This window comes from Odontomachus brunneus, unplaced genomic scaffold (genome assembly GCF_010583005.1).
Source record: "Odontomachus brunneus isolate Ranch 3 - 2012 unplaced genomic scaffold, Obru_v1 Obru_scaffold_028, whole genome shotgun sequence".
NCBI lineage: Eukaryota > Metazoa > Arthropoda > Insecta > Hymenoptera > Formicidae > Odontomachus > Odontomachus brunneus.
In genome coordinates, this window is record NW_022639478.1 from 2214170 (window position 1) to 2233169 (window position 19000).

The 19000-nt window shown below is 34.3% G+C and overlaps 3 protein-coding genes across 4 annotated transcripts in view; 1 reads left to right on the forward strand and 2 right to left on the reverse strand.

Moving 5' to 3' along the window:
* The window catches only part of LOC116842917 (elongation of very long chain fatty acids protein AAEL008004-like), a 114543-nt gene extending 110356 nt beyond the window's left edge, over window positions 1–4187 (reverse strand). Inside the window, exon 1 of the mRNA XM_032812784.1 lies at window positions 3934–4187. The gene's annotated coding sequence lies outside the window, so the exon portion shown is untranslated. The remainder of the gene's footprint in view (window positions 1–3933) is intronic.
* A 4668-nt stretch (window positions 4188–8855) lies between these two features.
* Window positions 8856–14333, forward strand: LOC116842945 (CCR4-NOT transcription complex subunit 9). The gene is made up of 3 exons (XM_032812840.1): window positions 8856–9182; window positions 12066–12460; window positions 12726–14333. The coding sequence occupies exons 1-3, from the start codon at window positions 8856–8858 to the stop codon at window positions 12925–12927; spliced, it is 924 nt and encodes a 307-aa protein (XP_032668731.1). The 3' UTR covers window positions 12928–14333.
* Window positions 12488–19000, reverse strand: part of LOC116842942 (sodium-coupled monocarboxylate transporter 1-like) — a 16509-nt gene continuing 9996 nt past the window's right edge. For both annotated transcript variants that reach the window (XM_032812836.1, XM_032812835.1), the window contains exons 9-14: window positions 16136–16245; window positions 15249–15432; window positions 15054–15140; window positions 14389–14570; window positions 14117–14303; window positions 12488–14031 (exon numbers count right to left, since the gene is read on the reverse strand). In XM_032812836.1, the coding sequence (XP_032668727.1) occupies window positions 13960–14031; window positions 14117–14303; window positions 14389–14570; window positions 15054–15140; window positions 15249–15432; window positions 16136–16245 (822 nt within the window). In that variant the 3' untranslated portion in view covers window positions 12488–13959. The remainder of the gene's footprint in view (window positions 14032–14116; window positions 14304–14388; window positions 14571–15053; window positions 15141–15248; window positions 15433–16135; window positions 16246–19000) is intronic.

Sequence of the window (19000 nt, forward strand, 5' to 3'; positions counted from 1 at the left end):
AAATCCAAGGATATCAAGTCTGACAATCGCGGAAGCCATTTATGTATTCCTGAACAACCAATTCAACGATTTTCAAATATTCTATTAAGAAATAGATTTAATTGTTTGTACAAAATGAGTAGGATATCCGTCTTGTTGATATCACATAGATTTTCGTATTTTTAGTCTCATATGGAATATCTTTTAATAATTATGATCAAATTTCTGTTAAACATTATTCATATTTGCGGCTGTTCAATATTCCATCAATGAAATACGGACCAATTATTTGATTATTGACAATTCCGCATCAAACATTCACAGACTAAGATTTTTCATGATTTATCTTAACCTGTTAATCACCATGGATTTTTTCAACTGATCAGTAGTGCATATTTCAAAGATTAACTTGCTCATGATTCGTCTGTAAACAAAATCTTATTCAACAACATTTCATTACTTTGGAATTTTTGTAATTCATTCGCAGAATTGTAACGATTTTGAAAATCATTGCTATGCAGGTTTCGATGAAGTAAAATGTGAAAAGAATAAAATTTGTGGCAATGCAGAATACTTTGCTGATTGAAACCACTTTCACGTTTCAAGTTGTCTTGTGCTGACGCATGAGTTTTATGCTACAGCTGAAATGCATTTTCATCGTTAGTTGCTGTCTTGGATCATTGGTATTTATTGTTATTCACGCATCCAATTTCTTGAAAAATTCGATTATGTTTGAAGAAACAGACTGTAAAGGTACAATTTTCAGCATACAAGGGCATTGTTTTTCTCATTACTCAGCGACATTTACCACATAAATTTTCTCCGTTTTTATGTAATATATTATGAAACTTTGAATAAATTTATAAAGTTGCACTTTAGCAAATGCGAGACTAATACTATTCAAGTAAGTACTGTTCAGTATAACGCAATTAAATGTTTGTTTACACGCTCATGACTATGATACATAAAGAATATTTGAAAAGCATTAAAGCATGTTCACAATTCGAAACGCAATATTCACAATATTAAAGTAAAAATATTAAGGTAACATTATCTCATAAATTATTCAATTTTTTATCATATTACTCTTATAACTTGTTATGCAGAATGTTATAAGAAATCTATTTACATAAAACAATTAGGGTTATATAAACAATTAGTTTCATATAAAATATTAAAATTGATCTTCAAATCTTCGAAATGTCTTCACTTATAAAAAAAATACGTATACTATTTAATGACCTCCTCAAAATCATGACTACATTTGAAAAATTATTACATACACTTTTATATGTAATAATTTTTCATACAACGCATAATAATTATAATTTATAAGGTTATTCAGGTAATTTGTTTTCAAGTATTCATTCTATATACAGATTTAAATATGACGTAATTATTGACGCAATTATAAGTAGATTGATTATTTGAAAGCTGAGATATTTACAATGAAAGTTGACATTTTTAATGTGTGCTTACTATATCAAGTTGAGAACATCATGTTTTTAATTTTAATTGCCAAACTAAATTTAGGACTTTAATAAAAAATTACTATAATATTGAAAATTAATATGCAGATATTATAGTGAATATATATATCACTTTTTGTCCAGAGTTTTTTCGAGTGCTATTCGGGACACCGATTTGTCATCATTTTCAATGATTATCAAATAATTTTCGGATCTTTTTACCCCCTCCCCCCGCTTCACACATTTATGAAGTGTCCCGAATTCAGGGATGGAAATCTGTTTACCTTACATACACCGCGAGGAGAAACGAAAAGATTACTTACAAATGACGTCTTCATGATACGCCCCGGCGATCGCACATCGTTATTTTCGACACTCCCGAGACTTATTAACGCGCGAGACTCACTCTTTGTCCACAATCTTGCTTTAATTCTTAAGCCGTAAGAAATTAACTGTGATTAACAATCACAGTTGATTATTTTTAAAATAATCGACTGTGGTTGGTCAATTTATTACAGCTTAAAGATTAAAGCAAGGTTGTGGACAAGGAGTCACTTTCAACGGATAAAAGACGCGAGAAACGCGGAGCGATGTGGATTGATGTGTGCCCATGGCTGCTGCTTGGCGCGAAGAGATCGAACATTTCGCGCGTTTCATTACCAATGCCTAGATTGAATAACCATGATGACAACCTCCTAGTGCGAAACGAACGCGATTGGTGTAGAGTGGTTAGAGGCTGAGTACAATAAAAGGAATAAGGAATCGAGAATAGAGAACAGGAAACAGAGAATAGGGAACAGTTCAATATTAAAACATGAAACCTAATTCATCAACGCAGAATAGAGGAACAGAGGAATAGCGTTATTTCTTGTTTTCAGTATTCCTTATTCCTTATTCTCTGTTCCCTGTTCCTTATTCCTTTTATTATGCTCAGCCCCTTAGTAATTCGATCAAGTGGTTAAGAGCCAACGCACAAGCACATGTTACGTTACGTTAAGTACTGACAATATAATGCCCAGATAGCACAGAGAATTCAAAAAGAATTTAGTCATATGTCACCAATTCTGAGTTCATTTTCAAATGTAAAAAGAATTCTTCAGAATTCAGCTCAGTGAAAAGAATTCTTTTTGCATCTAAAAATGAACTCAGAATTGGTGACATACGACTAAATTCTTTTTGAATTCTTTTAAAAATAATCAACTTATTTTAAAAATAATCAACTGTGGTTGGTCAATTTCTCACGGTTTAAGAATTAAAGCAAGGTTGTGGATAAGGGGTTAAGGGACATCTACATTGGAACTAAAAAGTAGGAAATAAGAAGTAGGAAGTAGGAAATAAGAAGTAGGAAGTAAGAAGTAAGAAGTAGGAAATAAGAATAAGAAATTGACCAATCATAGTTGATTATTCTTCTCATATTCGACTGTGGTTGGCCAATTTCTTACTCTTACTTTCTACTTCTTTCTACTTATTTCCAATGTAAACATCCCTTTAAGCGTCTTCTACAATGGCAGTAGGAGTAGTAGTAAGAAATAAGCAGTAAGTAAATAGACCAATCTCAATCGATTATTTTTGAAACGTGAGAATGGAATTGGTCAATTTGCTTACTGCTTATTTCTCTTACTACTACTCCTACTGCCATTGTAGAAGACGCTTTAGAGTGCCGAAAACAACGACGCGCGGTCATCAGGACATATCGTAAGTATATTATTACGGAGTAATCTCCCTTCTCGACACATGCAGCTAAGGTGACCAGACATCCCGATTTTTCATCCTTTGTCCTGAATTTTTTCGAGTGCTATTCAGGACACCGATTTATCATCATTTTCAATGAGTGTCAAATAATTTTCACATCTTTTTATCCCCCTCCTTCCGTTTCCCGCTTCACACATTTATGAAGTGTCCCGAATTTAGGGCTGGAAATCTGATCACTTTAATATATATATATATATATATATATATATATATATATATATATATATATGTGTGTGTGTGTGTGTGTGTGTATTTATTTATTTATATATTTATTTATTTATTTATTTATTTATTTATTTATTTATTTATTTATTTATTTATTATTTATTTATTTATTTATTTATTTTATTTATATATATATTTATTTATTTATTTATTTACCTCAATTTTATTTCAAAGTAACAGCGATATTTATATAGCGAAATAAATATATAAAAGAGTAATTTTGGTTGATGAATAGCACATTTATAAGTGGTCTCTTTGATGCGCCACTAAAAAATACGGCACTTAGCAATAAAACTACCTAACAAGCGCGAGGAAGTTACCGACATGATAGAAAACACATTTCGGAGATCGTATTCTCATGGAGCCTCCACTTCCCCCAGCGCAGGCCTCACCTAATTACGTCACTGTATCAAATCAGCAGCTGCGGTTGCACGGCGCACGATCGCGCTCCTCGCCATAACGTTTCATCGCGCCGCGATCAGCTGACGTCGCCCCCACGTTCTCTCACCTGTTGCGCGTCGGCGTCTCCGCCTCGCTCGCTCTCTGTCGTCTTTTCGTGTGGCAGCTTCTCCGCACAGCTTCCTTCCACGTTCTCCTGGATATTGCACCGACGATGCCCAACCACCAGCGCGCCTGCACGCGTCGCGACACTCTCGCGCGACTCTCAGAGCGCGCACCCTTTCAACAAGATCCACGAGATCCGGTTAAAAATACACCGAGCCGGGCGCGGCGACGTGCTCGCTCGTCTGCTCGAGGCGTCGTCTCGTGAAACCCCCTCTCACGAAACGAGTGCGCGTTCCTCCTGCGACCACCCGACCACCCGACCACCAGGGACGGAGCTACAACACAAGAAAGACTTGTGAATAAAAAACGATAAAAAACACCACTTGAAACTTTAATGGAACGTAGATTACATTTGACAGTTTATTCAAGAAATATAATGATTTGGAGGGTTGTGAAATGACAGAATGACATCAGTTTAAAGGGACGCCGAAGTTGAAATCTTTACCAACAGATTATTCACTTTTTTCTACAATGTTTACGTTGTATTGACGTTGTGTGAAAATTACAAGTACTATTGCACAATAAAAATATGTAGGAAAATAAATTGGACTATTGCTCAATATATGATAGAAACGATAAAATTTCAAAGTTGACATTTCGAGTAATAAATAAATTAGTCTATCAGAGTGTGTAAATTTTCGCCTGATACAAAGGATCTTGTATTAAGTAAACAAATTAATATAGTGCTTTCTTTAAAGAAATTGAATTTTATTAACATTTACAAAAAAATAATAGACATATCAATATTCGAAATACTCATTATAATTTTTTAATAATTTTCTCCATCTACCAAGCAACTGACGAATCCCTTTTCGAAAAAACGACGGCTGAGTGAGATGAAACTGTTAACACATTTTCAGACCTCTTTCACACTTTTAGAGTGTCTATCCGCCGAATGGTATTGGAGCGGTCGGAAAAGATGGTGATTCAAAGGAGCTAGGTCTGGTAAATAAGCTGCACGAGAGAGAGGGAGAAGTTCCCAAGCTAGCAAATAAGTAATATCCTTTTAATAAATAATATCCTTTTAGAGTTCTTCGTCCCTTCTGCGACCAAGCGTTATCGTGTTGTAAGATAACTTGCCGCATTCCATGGCCAGTAAACGGTCTTTTAACCTCTATTTAGTCGCTCAAACGAATGAGTTGTTATTAGTAATTAATATCAGTATTAATTTTTTTGACCAGGCAACTCATAACATATATCACGCCCTTCATATCCTACCAAATAGATAATAAAACTTTCTTTACGTAAATATTAGATTTTGCGGTCCATGTCAATAGTTGACAAGGATTAATCCATGCATTTTTTTTCTTTTAGAGTTGTCATGCAAAATCAATTTTTCATGAAGTAATGATTTTGTACAAAAGTTCTTCATTTCGTCCTTCATAGCAAAGGCATCGCCATGTCGGATCTCCTTTGCTTGCTATCTGAGTTGAGTTCGTGCTGAATCCATCGACCTAGTTTTTTAACTTTTCGTAGCTTATGTGAGGAAACAGAAATTAATTAACGGGTTACTTCTAATTGTAACGCAAATTCATCTTGAGTCTGAATGGAATTTTCTTTCAACAACTGCTCAAGCTTCTTGTTTTCAAATTCTTTCGGCGCGCCAGGAATATAATTATTTATCAGTTAAACAGAAATCACCATTCCGAAACTTTTGGTATCACTTTTTACAGGTTTCATGTATTAAAACAAAGCTAAGCAAATCATATTTGTAACTTCAACAGTATTTTTTTCAATTAGAAAACAAAATGAATGCACTGCGCACAGCATTTGATATGCTATTTATTGAATGTTATCGTCTTCAATATTTTATTTATTTTGTAAGATTATGTCGTCAGCTTCATTATAAGTGCATTATTAGTGCATTATTAGTGCATTTTAAATCTTAAGATTAGCATCTCAAACCCACTAAATGACGGGAAGATATTTAAATTTAATACAGAGTTTTGATTAATTAAATGTAAAAACACCAAATTAAATTATGCACCTATATACTGAACGCGAAGTTTGTTCTACTCAGAGAAATGTCAAGAAACATCGTTGTATTTTTACATTTGAATTTAGAAGCTTAAAAATATCAAAAAAGTTTGCAGAAAAACTTCTATATATGTGTAGTTAAATTTCCCCTAAACATAGTAAAACAAAACAACATATTTACATAATATTTTGCGTTGTTAACATTGGATATTAATTTTTGGAGTTTGTCATCGATTCACTCTTTAATGATAAGATCGTGAGTTAAAAATAGATGTGAATGAAAAATAAATATGAGTGAAAAATAACGAGATATTCCGTTATACTTTTTCAAATTTATATAGAAGCATTCGTTTGTTTTAATTCTTAATCACATCTGTCTTACATTTAACTGCATTTCGTAGCTTCATTGCATCAATAATATTATGTTTGTAATGTAAATATCTTTGAGATAAAACAATATATTTTCTAATTTATCGAAATATCCTTTTAACGCACTGGTCTCGTTCAACTATATTCTCTAGTTTATTTGAAATTTAAATAATAAAAAATATCACGTACATACTGCGACATCTAAAGGGAACAATCATCGACAGTAGACACAGTCGATAATGTATAGGATTCCACTTTGAATATTTACCAAACTACTTTACCGGAGAAGCGTCCCGATTGATACGATTGGACACAACCAACCGATGAAAAGAATTATCTAGTGAATTACTAGGTCCTACCAATCATTACAATCTGTGTCCAATCGTATCGTGGTAAATCGGGTCCTATCCCTTTACCGGCACATTGTCAGGGATATATTCAGGGAGTACACTACCAATGCTACCGCGTCATTGCATCTTTATCATTTGGTTTGTTCGTGTTACTCGTACTTTCCGCACTCGATCTTCTCGCTCTTGCTTCTTCCAGCGTCCGAATATGCATCTATCTTATTCTAAGTGCGAAAAGTGCGAAAAGTATAAATATCACGAATAAACCTATTTATGGTTAGGCGACAATTTACTGAAAAGTGGAAAGGATAATGTTGGTACCAAAGAAAATCTCTACACGATATAATTTAAAGGCCTGTTCTTTGTAATTGCATTGCTGAACTGGTGCAATAAATTGAAGTGAAATGGTCAGTTCTTTTCAGTTGCACTACTGAATAGGTGCAATAAGTTAAAGTAAGACAAGTATATCTTTTCTCACTCTAATTTATTGCACCAGATCAGTAGTGCAGCTGAAAAGAACAGACCAACGTATACGTTTTCTCACTCTAAAGCCAACGACACACCGTGCTTGTTTTCATGCTGCATTGCTTACTAGATGGAAATACTCTATTTTGATTGGTGCATTTCCATCCATCTTCAGAAATGTACCAATCAGCAAGCAATCCAGCACGAAAACAAGTACCGTATGCCGCTGGCTTAACCTTCTGCACTTGTTGAGCAATGCAGTTACAAAGAACAGACATTTAAATTATTATTATGTAGAGATTTTCCTTGGTACTAACATTATCTCCTCCACTTTTCGGGAAATTGTCGCCTAACCTAGCTACCTACACTGGCCTGGTTTATATCATGCACTGGATACGTGTACTAAATAGTAACTTTCTATTAGATAATCTTAATATTGACAATGCATATCAATGGCGACGCATTCAATCAATACAATACGTTACAATTATTTAATAAAAATTTACTATTTAATACGCGTATCAAGTGCACGATGTAAACTAAACCATTGGCTGCGTTTCGATATTCACTGCCAATACTGAAAATCTATAGTTTATATTATGTATACTATAGACAGAGAGAAGCCTGGGTTGCGAACCTATGCAGCGGAATAGCAGAGCGCGGAACAAGAGCGGAATCAATCACGAGCGAAAACTGTAGAACGCTCGTGATTGGTTCCGCTTTCGTTCCGCGCTCCACTATTCCGTTGCATGGGTTTGCACCCTTACACAAAACTAGTTTATTGGTTGCATATTATCTTACAAGATATTTTAGATAATATGGCCGGTATTCATAGTCGAATTTTATTTCAAAACCGTCTTAAGTAATATCTTAAGTAATGTCTTAAGATGCGAATACGGCTCTGAATTGGTTCATGACATCTTAAGACAGTACTTAAGATGATCTTAAATGTAAGATCGGACTATGAATACTGGCCTATGTGACCAATAAACTGGTTTTACGTACGTGTCAATATGTATTAAGCCAGCGGCACACGAGGCTTGTTTTCATGCTGGATTGCTTGCTGGGTGGAAATACTCTGTTCTGATTGGTGCATTTCTGAAGACGCACCAATCAGAATAGAATATTTCCATCCAGCAAGCAATCCAGCACAAAAACAAGCATCGTGTGCCGCTGGCTTTAGTCCCAAGCCACAATAGGTGTAGTAAGTTTTAAGCCTTAAGAAATTGACCAATCACAGTGGAATTATATAGGAATAATCAATTGTGATTGGTTAATTTCTTACGGCTTGAAGCTTACTACATCTATTGTAGATCGGGACTTAAGCAATTGGATGTATACTACGTCCATGGTATACGCACGTAGCTAGAAAGCGCTCACTGCCAAGAATTGGGCTTCAGAAGAAAAAGAAGGGATTCGTTTCTCTCTCTACACAGTTCGCGGTAAACTATAACCAAGTGTGACCTGATGAAACAGGACGTTACAGAACGTACGAGAACGTGACGCCGAAATACATATTTATTTTAGTCAAAACGTTTGATATTTCAGACACAACGAATATTGCGAATCATCGTACACAAGATACATCGTCGAGCTTTGAATTTCGAGAATTCGCACGGAACATAAAAAGGTTATACATTACACATCGCGCGAACACGAAGGGCCGCAACGTTACAGTCGAATTGCACAATCGAGAACAAAAGTCACAATGAGCTCGCAACAAAGCCCAGCCGCTCTACAATCCACTGTCGATCGCGAGAAGATTTACACGTGGATAATTGAACTGTCGAACCCGGAAACGCGGGAGAATGCGTTACTGGAATTGAGTAAGAAACGTGAGGTAGTGCCTGACCTAGCGCCGATGTTATGGCATTCGTTCGGCACTACAGCCTCCTTATTACAAGAAATCATTAACATCTACCCGGCTATTAATCCTGCGACCCTTACCGCTTATCAGAGCAATCGCGTGTGCAATGCCTTGGCTCTGTTACAATGTGTAGCCAGCCATCCTGAGACAAGATCTGCATTCCTACAGGTAAGATCACACGATTTAAAAAGATTTATATTGTTTTGAATGTATATATCGCGAAATGCGAGTCTTTGAAATATTTTACACTTTGATGGGGTGGGATTTTCTTTCTAGTGCAGAAAGCTTTTTACACACAATACCGCTTGCACCTGAAGCTTGAGTCAAAGCATATTTCACCCAATATGAATAGACATTTGAATTTTTGGGCTTGAATGTGTTGATATGTTTTTGTATTCTATATACAGAGTTAGATAATGTTTAATCGGTTTAATCAGTATTTATCTAATCTACTTAATCAGTTACAAAAAAGTTTAGATGTTAAGAAATTAATAGCTTTTAACTTAATTCTGTTAATTTTAAACAAATCAACTTTCAGTTTAAACTAGGAAGTCATATATACAGAATGTATTAACTTTAACTTGTTAACTTTTTTTTATTGTAAAATTCTTGTTTAAGGGAGATACCTTTGATGATTGTGTCTTTTACATATATTGTAGAGGTCGTCTTGAGTAATAATTGAAAGATTTCAACCATTACTTGCTATTTATTAGAAAGTTACAAAAGAAGTTTCATAAATAGACCATTTTTTTCTGATAGTATGTATATTTGAAAAGTAAATATGTAACATATATACAAATATATTACTGTTCAATAAACTAGTGTCTCACATACCACACACATTGCCACACAGTTGGATAATAACAGTTTGATTGATATGAAAGCAAGTATTCTTTCTTATGATACATAAGGTTGCGAGTACTATTACATTGCATTATATTAATTATATTGCAGAATTTTTACTTAAAAGAATATATGATTTTGATGAATGCATCAATACTTTTTTTTAAATACTTGAATGAATTCTATATATCCATGAAATAACCCAAATACTGTAATTCCTTGATTTATGTAAATGTTGACTATGTTTCATATTGTAATTTTAGTATGTATAATACTGAATATGAATGTGAATGTGTATAACAAGAAAAAATATTCAAAAGTACATTTTTGAAGGAAAGCTTTAAGGTGGAGAGCTGTGTCCCTCAATCTGTTAAAAATCTAACTTAACCTTACTTAATATAACCTAATCTTTTACAGTATTGTAACAATGTTGTTAAAATATATACTTTTATGCACATATATTTTAATATTTTAATAACTAACATTGTCATAATGCTATAAAGTTAGATTAGATTAGGTTTTTAGCGGAGCATGAAAGATACAAATATACCACAAATTTTTAGGTAAAACTGCATAAAAGGTAACATCTCACCGACTTTTTTATTTTTGAAATATGTTATAAAGAATGAAATTCTGAGTAACTTTTTCCTATATAGTTTTGAAAGTGTGTATGTGTTATAAATGGACTTTACTGCACTTTTATATTTTTATATGTTATTAAGGACATCTTACTGAGTAACTTTTGAAAGGTTTTAGCTGTCGCTGATTAGTCATTAAAAAGTTATAAATCAAAGAAATTTTTTTAAATACGATGTTTTATTTGTGTATATTAAAGATAAGGTAAATATAGCAAACAGTACACATATATGCGCGGGGGAGGGGAGGAGCCCCGCATCCCTTTCCCAAAAAACTATCTATCTAACCTATCTATTGAAATATGGTAAACTGTACATGTATATATGCAACCCAGTCTTTACATTTTTATATATAATTTGCAAAAATGCAAAAAATATCGCAAGCAGTACCTGCATTTGTATTCTTATATTATTTTCCATTGAGAAATTATATATAAAAATGTAAAGATTGGGTTACGTACATACGTGTACAGTTATTGTCATATTTCAATAGATAGGTTAGGTTAGGGTTAGTTTTTTGGGAAGGGGCGCATATACTGTTTACTATGGGTGCGTTCCGTTTCCACGCATGATACGCATGAAACGCAGCGTTAGAGTGACAGAGATACGAGAGTGAGATAAAGGTTGCGTTCCGTTTCACGCATTATGCGCGCATTGTCTACAATATACGTAACATGAACTATAGATAAATGCGCGCATATGCGTGAAACGGAACGCAACCAAAAAGAGAGGGAGAGCTCTCGGGTGAGGTTGTCGAACCTAGGTTAGGTTAGTTCTTGAACGCATGAGATTGCATAGACTGCACTATCTCGGAGCTGATGCAGTTCATGCGTTCGAGAACTAACCTAACCTAGGTTCGAGAACCTCACCCGAGTGCTCTCCCTCTCATTTTATCTTACTTTCGTATTTCTGTCACTCTAACGCTGCGCTTCATGCGCATTATGCGTGGAAACGGAACGCTATATTTCTATGTATAATTGCCAGATCTGTTAGGTTAGTTATTAAGTCCATTTATAACACATACATGTACACTTTCAAAACTTTAAAGTCAAATATCTCCGAAACTATATGGGACCCCCATATAGTTGTATAGGAAAAAGTTACTTAAAATTTCATCTTTATAACATATTTTAAAAAGAAAAAAATTGTGAGATGTTACTTTTTATGCAGTTTTACTAATTTTTATTTTTGAGACTCGTTAAATGCATACGATATCGAAAAATTATGTTCTATTAATAAGTGTATATAAGTGTTAATAAATATTTAATAAGTGTTAATAACAATTTTTATGTTTTGTAACAAAATTCATGATAATATATTATGTAAATTCTTAATAACATATTTTATATGTAAAGTATATATACACATACAGATGTTTTATTTGTTAATATATTTACCTATTAACTTAAAATATTAATACAAAAATTAAAGTGGTTAAGTTAGGACGTGTGAAATATGTCAAAACTTTTAGCAGTATGATATATATATATATATATATATATATATATATATATATATATATATATGTCTTTTGATATTTTAATGCAATTTGTATGTGTTTCTTTGGTTTCAGGCTCATGTTCCATTATTCTTATATCCGTTTTTGCACACAGTGAGCAAAACTAGGCCTTTTGAATACCTAAGACTGACTAGTCTTGGAGTAATAGGAGCGTTAGTCAAAACAGATGAACAGGAGGTCATCACTTTCTTGCTAACTACAGAAATCATTCCTTTATGCTTGCGAATTATGGAGAGCGGCTCAGAATTAAGCAAAACTGTCGCCACGTTTATACTGCAAAAAATATTGTTGGACGATAGTGGCCTTTCGTATATTTGTCAAACGTACGACAGATTCAGTCATGTTGCAATGATCCTGGGGAAAATGGTTTTATCCTTAGCCAAGGATCCATCGGCTAGATTGCTTAAGCACGTTGTAAGATGTTACTTGAGACTATCGGATAATCCTAGGTAAATACTAAGTGATAACAAAGTGCATATTATTTATTTTAATTTAATTCAATAAAAGAACTGAGAGTCAAATAATTTCACTTGTAAATACGTTTTCCGCTACAAAGTAAATAAATAACCAAGTGCTGAAATACACTTTAACAATCAAAAATCTCAACTCGCAATTTCGAATATCTGTATACTTCTAACATATCAATATTAATCTCTATTATATGCAGTGCGATCTTATCTAGTACCTAAAACTTAAATATAATTAACTTCGCAGAGCACTATTAGCATTAAGGCAATGCTTACCGGATCAACTAAGGGACAATACTTTTGCCACTTGCTTACAAGAAGACGCCTCGACGAAGCATTGGTTAAACATGCTTCTGAAAAATTTAGAGACCGGTCCTCAGCCAGGTCCACCGACCCAGCCGGGTCAACAAGATCCTAGAACGATCGGCATGTCGCCGCTCACGTCTTGAATTCGCCAAATTTAAGACTGAGAAGGAAGCAGTGCCAAATGTGCAAGTGCACCGTGTGCCGCGAGAACAGATCTCGAGATGCTTCTTTCCATAAGTTCCGAATTTTTACAAGACAGTACCCCGTGCACCGTTATTATATATTATTAACAATTAATTGCGTATTATGTATAGCTACGAATTTGTGCTGTGAGGTTTAGTGATATAAGGAGATATTGTCAAATCGACAACTCATGATGGTTGTACATATTGTATACATTCTATGGTAAATATTACTTGTGCATCCAGTTCACGAATATCCAGTTTTCTCAGTTCAGTTTTAGCGTTGCTGTTCATCAGTTAATATTGTTAACAGAATGTTTATACAAATTATTGATGTTTTATACGAATGAGACATTCGTTACCAGTGGAAACCTATCGTGTGGAAATATTAACAAAAGATGCAGTATATGCGCGCTATGATATATAGTATTCACCAGTGTGTTTGTCTAGCTTCTAGGTATTTTGGTAGATTTTACGACAATTACCCGTGAAAATTTTACACTTTGCCACATGTGAATTAAGCACAAACTATACAAAAATTGTCCTTATTAACGATAGATATTTGTACAAGTAGATATGCGATTAATATTTCGAGTAAGATCTTTGTCATGTTATGAATTTATTCATCGGCCTAATTAAATTTAAATACGAGACGTTCATCGTTCAAAACGAGACTATCTCGTTTTGTAACGTTGTTTCTCACTTTGCCTGGGTTTGTATAATAGTTTATTTATCATTAATTAGTTTGTGCGTGCGTGAAATGACGAATATTCGACGTAGTAGTTTCGTCTTATATGTAATGTGATCGATCGATGATTATGCACGATGGACAATTAAATCATTAAAAGATTTAGTAGGACCGTCATTTGCTCCGCAATATAATTTTACGAGATATCAAAACTAGTCGAAAGCAAACTTGAATGAATCTAGATTTAATCCCTGCGAATATAAATCTCTTAGCCGAATCGGCAATTTTAGCCAAACGGCTCTTCGTTAACATTTCGAAGAAATCTGCGTCGTCGTATCGCTCGCATCGTTGACCATTCTCGTGAGTTCCGCCTGATTCTGCGAAAAAAAGTGAAGATACGAACATTATTAATTAGCACGAAGAGATTCGGACGACAAATCGGTCGCGAAGAAATGAACATACCGTTTTCGGAGAATCCCTCGAGCGTAAGAGACCATGTATAACGGGTGTAAATAGTCTCTTGTCCGCGTAACTGTACTTATGCGGGCCCGTGAACCACGAGACCACCAGGCCCACCAGAATTGTAGTTAAGAAACCCACCCACGTGTACCAGAGATACGACATTCTGTACAAAAAGAAGGGCTGTTCCCTAAAAATAAAAATTGTAACTTAATCACAATGAGTCAGAGTAGTGATTTTTACGCACTGTCACGATTCGACCGATGAACTTGTACCTGACGGCGTTCTCGACGATCAATGTGAGATTTCCAGCGATGCTTCTCAGTGACTCGGAACAGCCTTCCACCGATACCGGTTTCACAGGGAAATAAATCGATCCCGTGGAGATCGCAGCTTGCGATCCAAAAGAGATCCAAGCAACCAGGTTAAGACTGACTAACGCACCGACAAGTGCTCCCTACATAGGTAACAGCACAGAAATGAAAAGGTTGCGTGAGAAATACAAGATTATCCAGAATCGTGCTAGTTTTAACGATTGATTCGGCGAGTTTTTTATATCTCGTAACTGACTGTATAATATTGATCCAGGAATAGATAGGAATAGGTTGTAGTCGTCGTGTTTTCCTTTTGTAGTTGTTAAAAGGATGCTGAAGCTGAAAACTTTACCGACAGAACACTGACATTTTTCTGCAATTTTACGTCGTATTAATTACACAGAATTATAAATGCTTTTACGCAATGAAAGTACGTGCAAAAATAAATAGGAGCATTGCTCGATATGTGACGAAAACGAACAAAAAAATTTTAATGTAAGATCTCAAGCTGTCAATTAACATAATATTTGCCTAATCCAAAAGTTCCGCAGCTTGACGCTACGTTCCGACGATGAAATAAACTTGGGAAAGTTTGTAACTGAATTTTTACAATCAGAGCTTATTACCGTAGAATTGGCCATTGGAAAGAACATGCCCAACGTGAACATTCCGAGTAAAGGACCTGCGGTTATACCTGACAAGCTTCTACCGGCCTGAAAAAGGAAAGATAGATCACAAATTGATCGTGAGGTAATTGGCGAACCTTACTCCGATTCGTAATTCGAACAAAACGGACACTCAATGTTACAAGAACGTCGTACCTGAATCAAGCCACTCAGTTTCTCCACCATAAAGACCAAGCCTACGCAAATGGCTCCTATTATCACAACCGTGGCTTTCATTATGCGGCTTGCGCCGACGTTGGAGATCGGATTACGGAAACACGGCTTGATCATGTCCTCGTAGATTACGCCCGACATGGAATTCAATCCGGTCGACATTGTGCTAGAGGTCAATGAGCGAATGTACATAATCGCGAATAAGGGAAAATGAACGGGCATATAGGATAGAGTGTTAAGAAAAGGCGACGTGCGTTAGCCTGTTCAAGGAAAATACGTCGTTTCTTTCTTTTCCTAACACCCGACATCCATCTTTCTGATCTTAAAAATCTTATATATCTCTGCTTGAAAGATTTGGTAGAATTAGATAAGAAAAATCTGTGTAATTGAATCGTGTTTTTGATAAAAAATAATAAAATTACATAGAAACCCAGATAGCACAGAGCGTTCAAAAAAAAATAAAAAAAAAATTCAGTCGCGTACATCACCAATTCTGAGTTCATTTTTAGATGTAAAAAGAATTCTTTTTGCATCTGAAAATGAACTCAGAATGGGTGACATACGACTGAATTCTTTTTAAATTTTCTGTGCTATCTGGGAAGGCATGTATATTCAGATAAATATTTAATCGTTAAAAGTTACGATATAAAAAGATTTATATTTTTTTATACGAGCTGAATGCATTGAAGTTTTTAATAGAAATAATAAGTTCAAATAAAGAGAGAGAATATTCATGTAGTATTTCAATGAAATTTGTGTACATTTCTATCAATTCTTATATCGAATTTTTTAAGCAAAGATAGCTACGTATAGAAATCAGAGTTTTCAGTAATAATTGGCAGAAGAGTGATATGCGTGTTTCGTGATACCTCAACGCAGCACTGAATACACCGGAAACAAACAGTCCTGGTAAGCCTGGAATCGCGTGCGACAATTCCATCACAAAGTACGGCAACAGTTGATCGGGCTTTCGTATTTGCTAAAACATAAATAATTTTCAGATCAATAAAGTTCAATATATCACACAACTTAACACAGAAAAATGCATATTGCATTTAAGTAAATGTTGCTTGTTTCAAGTATTTTATAAGTTTATACAACCTTTATAGAAATATCATACTAAGAATCATTGATAATTATTTATTATCCAGTATTTTTAATACTGAAAATAAGTAATTATTAATGATTCTTAATATGATATTTCTATAAGGGAAGTATATATCCTTAAATTTATCCTTAAAAGTTTATCACAAATATTAACTTTACTTAAAATACATTCTGAATCCTGGAAAATATTTTAACATTTCAATCAAAAATATTAAATTAAAATAAAAATTTTTGACTATACACAAAGAGTCGAACCAAATTTTTCTTAAATATTTTATAACATTCTATATATATTGTAAAGAAAATAGATTCTTTTTTTGAGTTCATCGTATAATGAACTTTTCTTAAATTTGTATGATAATCATATCTTAAGACTGCTATCAAGAAAATATTCTTCGTTAAAAGTAACCATTTCTTAAAAAAAGGAAAATTAAGTTGAATAATCATTTTTCTTAACAGTAAAATATTATTTTTCTATATGTACTCATAAAGGACAAATATCCAAAATATATCTCATGGATATCCTGTAGATATCGCGATATCTACTATAGGTATAGGATATCCATGAGATGTATTTTGTTCTGTATGGAAAGAATCACTAATCATTACAGAATTGTAAAAGTTGTAAAATATATATCAGTTTTACTCTTTAATTTTGATTGAAAATATTCACTCAACTATTCAGAGTAAAAAAATCACTCTATATGAGTGAAAAATCGTTCGAATTCGAGTAACTTGATTGTCACTTTACTCTACTTTTTAAGCTTCAAATTTCACTCTAAGATATTTAAGAGTATGACAAGAAGTGATAAAAGACCAATTTTCTCTATTGTTTAGATAAAATTACTCTCTTATTATCTTTATCTAAGTAATAAGAGTAATTTTCTTGTTAAATTTCTTAAATTGTATTCCACGATGGATCACATTCGGTGATATGATTCGGTGATGTGAAACGTGATTCCACATTATAGAATGTTTTGAATTTTCACTTGTTTTGAATTGCATTTTATAATGTGAAATTTCTGAAAGTTTAAGGTCTTGAAAATGTACTCCTAAAATATTAAAGCAATATTCATAATATCAAAATTATAGAGCTTTGAAAGACGCAAGGATGAAAGACCCAAATATACGGCCAAGTATACATGCCAGTTCGATTTCACGTATAATAAACCACTACTAAGATGGCACAGAGAATTCTAAAAGAATTCAGTCATATGCTACCAATTCTAAGTTCGTTTCTCGTCTCGTCAAATTTGAAAAATGTGTATTAAATTTGAATTTCAATCTTTTAAAGATCGCCATTTTGTTAATAATTATTTTATATTTTTTATTTTGGTAAGGGATGAAGCTATACACACACTCTCTTATATAGATTAAAAAAATAATTTGATTCGCTTATTTCAAATGAGTAATAGGGGCGCAATCAATGTCGTCAAATGGACAGATATTTTGTAACACGAAGAGCACTGCGATTTATATCTCCTAAAATATTAAACAAATTGATGTGATATTAATGTAAAATTTCTTTTTTAATTATATATTCAATATTTCAAATATCAATATATGTATGTGTATGAAAACCCAATTAAAATATTAGGTGTACAACTTTTCTTTTCCTATAGGTGGCTTTAGCGATAAGTGGTGGTCGAAATAAATAGATCATAAACGTCATACAATAAACTTGGGCATCTGTCAACATAACCCCATAGAAACATTAGTCGATTTGTGTCTGCATCATAAAGTTATTCTCGATTAAAAATGTCAGTTTGCGAGCCAAATTCTCGTCATTTGCGGGAGGTTATAATTTTCTGCTTTAATATGAAGAAATCTGCGGCTGAGGCTCATCGAATGCTCTCAAATACTTATGGTGAGGCCGCTAGTGAAAGAACGTGTCGTGAGTGGTTTCAACGCTTCAAGAACGGTGATTTTGACGTCGAAGACCGGCATAGCGGTGGAAGAGAAGAGGTTTTCGAAGATGCAGAATTGGAGACATTACTTGATCAAGACTCGTGTCAAAATCAAGAAGAATTGGCACGATCATTGGGAGTGACTCAACAAGCCATTTCAAAACGCCTCAAAGCCATGGGAATGATTCAGAAGCAAGGAAATTGGGTGCCGTACGAATTGAAGCCGAGAGATGTTGAACGGCGTTTGTTTGCTTGTGAACAGCTGCTTGAAAGGCAAAGACGGAAGGGATTTCTGCATCGCATTGTGACTGGGGACGAAAAATGGGTTCATTACGATAACCCCAAGCGCAGAAAATCATGGGGAGTTCCCGGCCATGCTTCCACGTCGACGGCCAAACCGAATATTCACGGCTCCAAGGTCATGCTCTGTATTTGGTGGGACCAGCTCGGCGTAGTGTATTATGAGCTGTTAAAACCGACTGAAACAATCACAGGCGATCGGTATCGAACGCAAGTGATGCGTTTGAGTCGAGCATTGAAAGACAAACGGCCGCAATACAACGAGAGACACGATAAAGTAATTTTGCAGCATGACAATGCTCGACCCCAAAGTGGTCAAGACATACTTGGAAACGTTGAAATAGGAAGTCCTACCCCACCCGCCGTATTCTCCAGACGTTGCTCCCTCTGACTATCACTTGTTTCGATCAATGGCACACG